Genomic DNA, 10,643 nt, shown 5'->3' on the forward strand with positions numbered 1-10,643 from the left:
CGTTATGCATGCATCTGTGGCTGAAGCACTGCATAGGGCAAGGGCACTACTCAGGCTGTAGGCAGGACAAGGGCACCACAGGCTGTAGGCAGGGCAAGGGCACTACACAGGCTGTAGGCAGGGCAAGGGCACTACTCAGGCTGTAGGCAGGACAAGGGCACCACAGGCTGTAGGCAGGACAACGGCACTACATAGGCACTACATAGAAACATTACGTATGTAATGTTTAAATGTAAGTAATAAAAAATATGTATATAAACATATAAACATTACAACCACAGAAAGACCTGTTGTTAGTTACAGGAAAAAAAAATTGCATTTTAACAACTCTGATTGTTTTGATCACATTACAAGCTAACTTCATTACACACTTATATTGTTTTCCAAATCTGCCATTGAAATGTTTTGTAAATTGATACCGCCACCAACATAAGCTGCTTTTTAATCAGTGGATTTGTATGAAATGTTAGCTAACCTGCTGGGCCTCTGCTTCATTTGTCTGGAGGTCTTGTGTTTCATTTTGTCTAGAGGCTCTGTGCTTCGTTTGGTCTAGAAGGCCTGTGTTTCATTTGGTCTAGAGGCTCTGTATTTCGTTTGGTCTAGAATGCCTGTGTTTCATTTGGTGTGGAGGTCTTGTGTTTCATTTAGTCTAGAGGTCATGTGTTTTGTTTGGTCTAGAGGTCTCGTGTTTCGTTTGGTCTAGAGGTCTCGTGTTTCATTTGGTCTAGTTTGAATGCTGCTTCACTAGGCCTGCAGCTTGCAGGGGTTTGAAGTGAAGGGGCTTGAATATGAGGGAGGGAGGTGTGTGATGTTACAGGTCTGGCCTGTTTCAATAGTGTTGATGCTCTTGAAGACTCTTTTGGAGTTCACCCTGGTCCCTATATATATATACACATGCATCATCTTGCTACCCAAGCCGGGCGATGCTAAACTAACAGCAAAGCCCAGCCCGGCGCCTGCCTGGTAGCCAAGTGGAGGGAGGTCCTCTCCTCTGGGAGCCTGCAGATCTGTGTAATCTTTCATCTCAATACACAATATGAAAGTCATTTTTATTGCTAAATATGTTTATTTTATTTCTCCTACATTATTACTTCTATTGATTGCAAAAATGTTGATTTTTTTTATTGTAGTTGGTGCTAGTTATAATATCTAGGGTATTCATTATGTATGGATATATTATAATATCGAGGGTATTCATTATCTATGGATATTTATTATAATATCTAGGGTATAAATTATGTATGGATATATATTATATCTAGGGTATTCATCATCTAGGGTTATACATTATAATGTCTAGGGTATTCATTATGTATGGATATATTATAATATCGAAGGTATTCATTATCTATGGATATATATTATAATATCGAGGGTATTCATTATCTATGGATATATATTATAATATCTAGGGTATTCATCATCTATGGTTATACATTATAATATCTAGGGTATTCATCATCTACGGTTATACATTATAATATCTAGGGTATTTATCATCTATGGTTATAAATAATAATATCTAGGGTATTTATCATCTATGGTTATACATTATAATATCTAGGGTATTCATTAGTTAGGAAGCCTACAGGTGCATTGCCAATTATTTTCTCACGAAACACTTTATTTACTTATTTGTTTATTTCTTTGTTTATTTCCTGCCTTTTTAAAAATGAATCAATATCTCTATACAGCTACTTTTAGTAAATAAATATAAAAAGTGTCAATTGTCAAAATAAAAAATGAGAAGTGATGTTCATGACAAATCACGGAAAAGCCTCAGATGTATGACATCTGAACACATTAAAGATTAAAGTAATTTATACTTGATACAGGCTACAGTGGATGTATTTGGTATAAGGTACATTATTGGACATTAATAATATGTATTTGGTATAAAGTACATTATTGGACTTTAGTAAAGTGTATTTGGTGTATGGTACATTATTGGACATTAGTAATATGTATTTGGTATAAGGTACATTATTGGACATTAGTAATATGTATTTGGTATAAAGTACATTATTGGACATTAGTAAAGTGTATTTGGTGTATGGTACATTATTGGACATTAGTAACGTGTATTTGGTATAAAGTACATTATTGGACATTAGTAATATGTATTTGGTGTATGGTACATTATTGGACATTAGTAATACACTGCCTGGCCAAATACACTGCCTGGTCACACACTCATATTTTGTTGGACCGCCTTTATCTTTGATTATGGTACGCATTTGCTGTGGCATCATTTCCACAAGCTTCTGCAAGGTCACATTTCTTTCTTTCCAGAGTTGCATACATTTTTCCTGAAGATCTTGTATTGATGATGGGAGATTTGGACCACTGCGCAGTCTTCTCCAGCACCTCCCAAAGATTGTCAATGGGGCTCAGGTCTGGACTCTGTGGTGGACAATCCATGTGTGAAAATTATGTCTCATGTTCCCTGAACCACTCTTTCACAATTTAAGCCCGATGAATCCTGGCATTGCCATCTTGGAATATGCCTGTGCCGTCAGGGAAGAAAAAATCCACTGATGGAATAACCTGGTCATTCAGTATATTCAGGTAGTCAGCTGACCTCATTCTTTGGGCACATAACGTTGCTGAACCTAAACCTGACCAACTGCAGCAACCCCAGATCATAGCACTGCCCCCACAGGCTTGTACAGTAGGCACTAGGCATGATGAGTGCATCACTTCAGCCACCTCTCTTCCAAACACCCTGCACCTTCTAAGGCGTCTGGCAAGGACGTTAAAAGGCCGACGGCTACTTTGACACTCCAAAAGAAGGTGGAATTGTTGAATATGCTTCGTGAAAAGAAGAATTTCGTGGCTGTAGCCTGTCATTACGGCATCAATGAAAGGACGGTAGGCTACATCCAGAAAAACGAAGTGGCTATTAGGCGTATCGTTTCATCAAGTTTCTGTGAAACTGCTAAAAATGTATCCAATGTTAGGAATAAATACATCGTTAGGATGGAATTGGCATTAGTATTGTGGATCAACGATTGCAGGAAAAAATACATCCCATTAGCTGGCAACATTATCAGAGAAAAGGCACGGAATCTGTACCAGCAGTTTTCAATGGAAAAAGGCGCAGAACTACAACCAGGAACATCAAGGGACACTGAATTTTGTTGCCAGTAGGGGATGGTTCGACCGTTTAAGGCCTTGTACGCGAAGATCTCACTTCAACATCTTGTGAGTGCAATGGACGCATACGAGAACTTCACGCTAAAGGGGTACTGGTGTGAATTTACCATCTCAACGTGCCTGTCTGTCATACAAAATGCCCTCAAGGAGATGAAAAAAGAAACACTCAATGCATGCTGGAAGCCAGATTGTGTGCAGGATTACAAGGGCCTCTCCCCCGATGAAATTCAGCATTAGCCGTGAGACTGGCTAAATTACTTGGTGGCGAAGGTTTTGACGACATTACCGAGGACGAAGTAAATACCCTCATCGATGCTGAACCTCTGACGGATGCCAATCTGGAGGAGTTGACGAAGTCTGCCAGCAAAGAAGATGTGGAAGCAGAATTGGAGACAGAGGCAGAGGAAGAACAGGGCCTGACATTGGAATGTTTGTCTGAGATCTTGAGGACAGCAAGGAATGTGCAAACGATGGTTGAGTCACGGGATCCTCAAATGATTCGGGCATTAAAATTTAACAATGGCTTTGATACGCTGCTCCAGCTGTATAAAAATCTCCTAGACACCATGAAGAAAGAACGGCAGCAACTTCCGATAACAATGTTATTCACAAGGGCCAAAAAAACCCAGAAAGAAATCCCACCAGAAGATATGGCTCCTGTAGTAGAGCCAGAAGATGAGCCAGAAGAATCATCTACTTTTATCAGTACAATTTTAAAGGGTGATGTAAATTTTAACATCAATTTTGAAATGAACTTGAAGTGTTTTGGGGACATATTTAGGGTTTAACATATGAAGATAGCTCTTTATAGGCCTTTGTTAGTTGTCCGTCCAAAATTCACGTATTTTCAAAATTCAGGAGGGTGGTGGGGGGGGGGGTCTAGGAACATAACCCCCACAAATTTGAGGGTATTACTATACATTATTGGACATTAGTAATATGTATTTGGTATAAGGTACATTATTGGACATTAGTAATATGTTTTGCATTTGACTTGTTTAGAGTCTTGGACAGCTCTTGCTATTATGAAGTATTTATTTTTCGTCATGTTTGTTGAGGTTTCGCGAAGCGCTCTATTTACTGCAGCACTGTGAATGCCGTGATTCATGGATTGATCCAGACAGTTCTTCTGGAGACACGGGAGACACTGTGTAGTTTTCCTCCCAGCGGTGGAGCAAAATGGGTTTGACATATTGAACATAGAGCTCACACTTTTCCCGGCAGGGTGTATTCCCAGCGCAGTTCCCATGTAGGAGGGGCGATCAGCGAAGCCTCATGTTTTTGTTTTCACGCTCCCATGCACTATAACTCAGCCGTTTGTGTGTGTGTGTGTGCGTGTGTGTGTGTGTGCGTGTGTGTGCGTGTGTGTGTGTGTGTGTGTGTGTGTGCGTGTGTGTGTGTGTGCGCGTGTGTGTGTGTGCGCGTGTGTGTTTGTGTGCATGTGTGTATTTGTGTCCGTGTATGTGTGGGTGCATGCATGTGTGTACGTCTCTGCGTATGTGTGTGTGTGTGTGTCTCTGTGTGTGTGTGTGTGTATGTACATGTGTGCATGTGTGTGTGTGCGCATGTGTTCGTTTGTGTAAGTGTTGGTATGTACGTGTGTGTGTGTGTGTGTGTGTGTGTGTGTGTGTGTGTGTGTTTGGGAAACATGGGCTCTCATTTTTACCACATCAGCAGAATCTACCCAATGGGGTTCACTTCCCGTAAAGACTGGATTATAGAATAAATAAGGAAGGAGTGTTTTTCATGTAGCTGAGTGAAGAAGAGTGAGATGAACACACACACACACACACACACACACACACATGGAGCTCTTCAGTGTGGCTGTACTTGTGTACTCTGGGTGCAGTGACTGTGACACTGTAAGCTCCCATCTGGGAGACAGGGGGTAAGAGGGTAAGAGGGAGGGGGAGAGGGGGTAAGAGGGTAAGAGGGAGGGGGTAAGAGGGGGATTGGGAGGGGGAGAGGGGGTAAGAGGGTAAGAGGGAGGGGGTAAGAGGGGGAGAGGGCACCCTTTATCAGATTGCTTAATCTGTACCTCTAGTTAGTCTTCCCACAGTTGTGTAGATTTCTTTCCTTTCTCTTTCTCTCTGTAAATAAACGTTTATAACACACATACACACACACACACACTTCTTTTCTCTCACTCCACAAATGTTATTGTCTGCTTTTTCTCTCTTAACAATTTAAATGTTTAATTATCATTATTTTTATAACCCTACATTTTCCTGCACTAGTTGTTTCACAGACACTGGCATAGCACAGAGAAATACAGAGAAAGAGAGAGACAGAAGGAGAGAGACAGCGAGCACAGGAAGCTAAATGGAGTGTTTATCCTTAAACTCTCTTCAGTTCTGTCAGTCAGAATTCCACAAAAAATACTTCAGGTGAGAATACTGTGAAAATGAGCTTTACTTTAATTTCACATTACTTTTGAAGACATGCTGGAATAGTTTGTTCTAACAGTAAAACACAACTATGCTTTACAAACGTGTTCACTGTAATTAGAATCTGAGATAATTCTGTGGCAGCAGTGAGTGTATCTTGGCCGTTTAACTTTATTATTATGACATAAACAGTCTTAAAAAGAAACTCAAAACACCTGCAAATATAAACACTCTGACTTGGATTAAGCAGATTGCTGGCTCACGTGGAATTGTCAGGAATTCATCTTGTGTGAGAAGTAGGTAAATGATACTCAGCTGTCTACTCTAAAAATGGCAGTGATTGGTAGATATTCTCACTCCAGAGGTTAAGATAAGAAATTTCAATTGCAGACATCATAATTGTCACATTTTTTATTATGTCTGCATTTTTAAGTGTAAATCAACTGTAATTCTAGATTTGACTCTGGGTTGGAGCTAGTTTTACTAGAGTTGTAGTTTGGGTTTTGTAGGACCCTGCATGGTCTGAGTTGGTCAGGGTTGTTGGAGTTGAGTTGGACGGGGTTGATGGAGTTGAGTTGGTCAGGGTTGTTGGAGTTGAGTTGGACGGGGTTGATGGAGTTGAGTTGGTCAGGGTTGTTGGAGTTGAGTTGGTCAGGGTTGTTGGAGATGGGTTGGACGGGGTTGATGGAGTTGAGTTGGTCAGGGTTGTTGGAGTTGAGTTGGTCAGGGTTGTTGGAGATGGGTTGGACGGGGTTGATGGAGTTGAGTTGGTCAGGGTTGTTGGAGTTGAGTTGGACGGGGTTGATGGAGTTGAGTTGGTCAGGGTTGTTGGAGTTGAGTTGGACGGGGTTGATGGAGTTGAGTTGGTCAGGGTTGTTGGAGTTGAGTTGGACGGGGTTGATGGAGTTGAGTTGGTCAGGGTTGTTAGAGATGAGTTGGACGGGGTTGATGGAGTTGAGTTGGTCAGGGTTGTTGGAGATGAGTTGGACGGGGTTGATGGAGTTGAGTTGGACGGGGTTGTTGGAGTTGAGTTGGACGGGGTTGATGGAGTTGAGTTGGGCAAGGGTTGTTGGAGATGAGTTGGATGGGGTTGATGGAGTTGAGTTGCTCAGGGTTGTTGGAGATGAGTTGGATGGGGTTGATGGAGTTGAGTTGGTCAGGGTTGTTGGAGTTGAGTTGGATGGGGTTGATGGAGTTGAGTTGGGCAAGGGTGTTGGAGTTGAATTGGACGGGGTTGTTACAGTAAAACCAGAAGGACGCCTGTTGGGCAGCGTGTGCATGGTCATGTGACTGGCTTGACTTCCATGGTAGCAAAATACATCGCTAAAGTGCAGGAGGTTTACTCCAGAGCTCGTGTGACCTCCAGAAGGTTTACTCCAGAGCATGCGTGACCTCCAGGAGGTTTACTACACAGCTCACGTGACCTCCACGAGGTTTACTCCAGAGCGCACGTGACTTCCAGGAGGTTTACTCCAGAGTTCACGTGACCTCCAGGAAGTTTACTCCAGAGTTCACGTGACCTCCAGGAAGTTTACTCTGGAGCTCGTGTGACCTCCAGGAGGTTTACTCCAGAGCTCACATGACCTCCAGGAGATTTACTCTAGAGCACATGTGACCTGCATTGTCTACATTACTAGACCACAGTGATTCAGCAGTGTGAAGATTCACCCCCAACACTCACACACACTGAAGAAGAGTTCATACTGTAGGGTGTGCCGGCTTAGTGGGCCTTGGAAGCTGGAGGCTCCAGTCAGAGAGCAGGGTTCGGAGAGCTAGCCAGCCGTAGCTTTATTGATCTTTTTAGCATTTAACTACAGGCCATCAAAGGATTAGCAACTAACGGCATTTCTCACGCAAAATGTAATCTTTGTAAGGTCCATTACTGTAATACAAGCACTGATTAATTTACTTTTAATCAGATTGATGTACACAAATTGAGGACGGTTATGAAAATCTACAAAGCATGATAACATATTCCTCCATTAGGTTGTGCAGCTGACTCATGCTGAGCATGCGCAATGTACTGACCTACGAAAACTACGGCCACAACATAACAGAATAAACATAACAGTGAATAAACATAGAATAATAAACATAACAGTGACATGACAGAGGCGCTATATACTTCCTTACACACACGCCCAGTCAGATTTATTTATACAGCGCTTTTTACAACACACATTGTCAGAAGAAACCTCAGGAGGGCCAAGACTGAAGAGAGAAGTCGTTCTCCACTAGGTGGGCCAGTTAGTAACCACACACACACACACCACACACACACACACACACACACACACACACTCACACACTCACACACCAGAAGCACTGGCTTTACATTATAATACTGATATCAGCTTTAGCATCCCATTTCTTCCCTTAAAAAGATGTAAAGATGTATCTAAAAATACACTTATTTATGAAAAGGAAGATGAGAGACACCAGTAAAAAGAACGCAACCCCCATGTTTAGTCGTGTCCGGGTTAGATACACATTCTCATGTCATGGAATAATTGATGAGAATTGTTCCATTATAGAATGTGTTACTATCATCTGCTGTTCTAGGAAACCAGAATGTCACTCTGCAGGTGTGGGACATCGGGGGACAAACCATCGGAGGAAAGATGCTGGATAAATATGTCTACGGGGCTCAGGTACACACACACACACACACACACACACACACACACACACGGCCTGAGGTCAGCCGGGTGGCTGGGGCTTCACGGAGGGTCTGCACGGAGCAATTGCGCCAGGGAGTCTGCGTGGGCCGTCTGCATGGAGAGTCCTCACGCACCCTCCCAGCTCCTCAGACTCTAGTGCCACCTACTGCTCTGTCTCACACACTCTCTTGGTGCACACACACACTGACATACTCGAACCCTCAGACATTAACATTGTTAGCTGTTATTATAGCGTTAACTTCTGCCATGTTTGTAGAAGATTGACATACGCAAATGAGTGCTCTAATAAATCCCAACATTCATCGTTCTGGACTGTGAGTGTGGGTTACTTTCTGGGTTCGTCGTTTGATTCATTCATTTGATTAAAAACGATTATTCCGAATGAATCAGTGTTTTAAGAACAAAGGCCAGAAGTTTAGTGCTTAAACATGCTCCAACCCCCCCACACACACACCACACACGTTGTGTACGTATGTGTGTGTTTATGCAGGCATGCACGTGTTTGCATCTGTGTGTGTGTGTCTATCTGCGTGCATGCGTGTGTGTGCAGGCATGCTGGATAGAAACGGTTACAGTGCTGCCAAAACTCTGCTGGCCTGGAACTAAAACATCTTTATGAAACTGTTCAGCTATTATTAACTATATCAATATTTGGACTGAATAAATAATGTTTGTGTCTTAATAATGTGTATATAGAAATATAAGTCTAATATGTCATGTTGTATGTTTTGAATAATGAGACTATACAAAATTATTCAAGTATAATTGCAATGCTCTTTTTGTAAGTTCTAATGTGTGTGTGTGTGTGTGTGTGTGTGTGTGTGTGTGTGTGTGTGTGTGTGTGCGTTTTCAGGGTGTTCTCCTGGTGTATGACATCACTAACTCTCAGAGTTTTGAGAACCTGGAGGACTGGTACAGCATGGTGAAGAAAGCAAACCAGGAGTCAGATATACAACCAGTTATAGCGCTGGTGGGAAACAAGAGTGAGTTCACACACACACACACACACACACACACACACACACAACCTGTCATAGCACGGTGAAACATCATTCCAGTTCCAGTTGGAATACACACACACACACACACACACACACACACAATACATTTTTTGCAATACATTTACATTAGGATGTGGTTATGTGAGAATGTTAATACTCCTGATAATTTAATAATTTAATCAATTCATTTCTAAAAGAGTTGTGTATTTTGTTCTTGTGTTTATGAAAGCTTTCTCCTCCATGGCTCTCTGTTGCCAAGCAATCACGTCCTTGTAACTATCAATCGGCCATGTCCTCTGACCCTAGTGAGGTGGTTTTAGCTTGCTAATTTAGTCCTGAGAATGTCTCTTGCAGGTATCATATATGTCACACCCTAACGTGTCACCTCATGTGCTGTACTACTGACATTTTTTTTAGTATTTAAATGAAACTGTGAAATATGTAGAACATAATAAACAAAATGATTATTTTATCAGTGGCATCAACACTTGTGTGTTAGGTGCCTGAGCAGACCTGTCTGTGTTCTGAGACAGAATCTTGTTTAGTGTTTACGCTGACCTGTCAGTCACTCCTCAACACCCCCAGCTCCGTTAAATAATTAAGGGTTAATACGTGCGTGTGCATGCGTGTGCATGCAGCCACTGCTACATCATAGTTCATTATACTACACTTATCTCACTGACCCTCAGTTAGCCTTCTCAGGACACACACACACACGCAGTATCAGTGTGTGATGTATGATTCTAACTGCAGATGAGTGATTCTCCTTGTCTTACACCCACATCTTCTGTGTTTACTCTGCCAGGGTTGCCTGCCTGCATGCTGCGTTACTCCCTGTGCTGTCTGTCTCCTCCTGTCCTGTCCTGTGCAGTCAACTGCTTTTAACAGATGCATTTTAAAGACACCACCAAGAAATATAGTGCTTACTCCCAAAGGAAACTACAGTCCGTTATGCTGCAAGTATTCTATACTAACATGTAATAAAATATAAGACAGACGTGTGTGCAAAAACACAGTGAAGATTAGAGGGTTTTATCACATGTAGGATCAAAGTGGTCTCACACTCTTCTCCCTGATGAAGCCATGAAGGCATGTGTGCTGACGGTCATTCGCGCAAATACTACGTATCCAACTCTAGCTTGGAGTTCTCCAGTAATCAGCTGATCTTTAGTAGTCAGGTGATCTCCAGTAGTCAGGTGTTCTCCAGTCATCAGGTGTTCTCCAGTAATTGGGTATTGCTCTCCAGTCATCAGGTGGTGTTCTCCAGTAATTAGGTGGTTTTCTTCAGTAATCAGGTGTTCTCCAGTCATCAGGTGGTGTTCTCCAGTCATCAGGTGGTGTTCCCCAGTAATCAGGTGTTCTCCGGTAATTGGGTATTGCTCTCCAGTAATCAGGTGGTGTTCTCCAGTAATCAGGTG

General features: G+C 42.2%; 1 protein-coding gene across 1 annotated transcript in view; it reads left to right on the forward strand.

Annotated features, from left to right (window-relative positions):
• rab28 (RAB28, member RAS oncogene family) overlaps window positions 1-10,643 on the forward strand; it is a 40,057-nt gene that overhangs the window by 6,814 nt on the left and 22,600 nt on the right. The window contains exons 3-4 of the mRNA XM_027023121.2: window positions 8,106-8,194; window positions 9,078-9,207. Of these exons, the coding sequence (XP_026878922.1) occupies window positions 8,106-8,194; window positions 9,078-9,207 (219 nt within the window). The remainder of the gene's footprint in view (window positions 1-8,105; window positions 8,195-9,077; window positions 9,208-10,643) is intronic.

The sequence above is a fragment of the Electrophorus electricus genome, chromosome 1 (genome assembly GCF_013358815.1).
Source record: "Electrophorus electricus isolate fEleEle1 chromosome 1, fEleEle1.pri, whole genome shotgun sequence".
In the NCBI taxonomy this organism is placed as follows: domain Eukaryota; kingdom Metazoa; phylum Chordata; class Actinopteri; order Gymnotiformes; family Gymnotidae; genus Electrophorus; species Electrophorus electricus.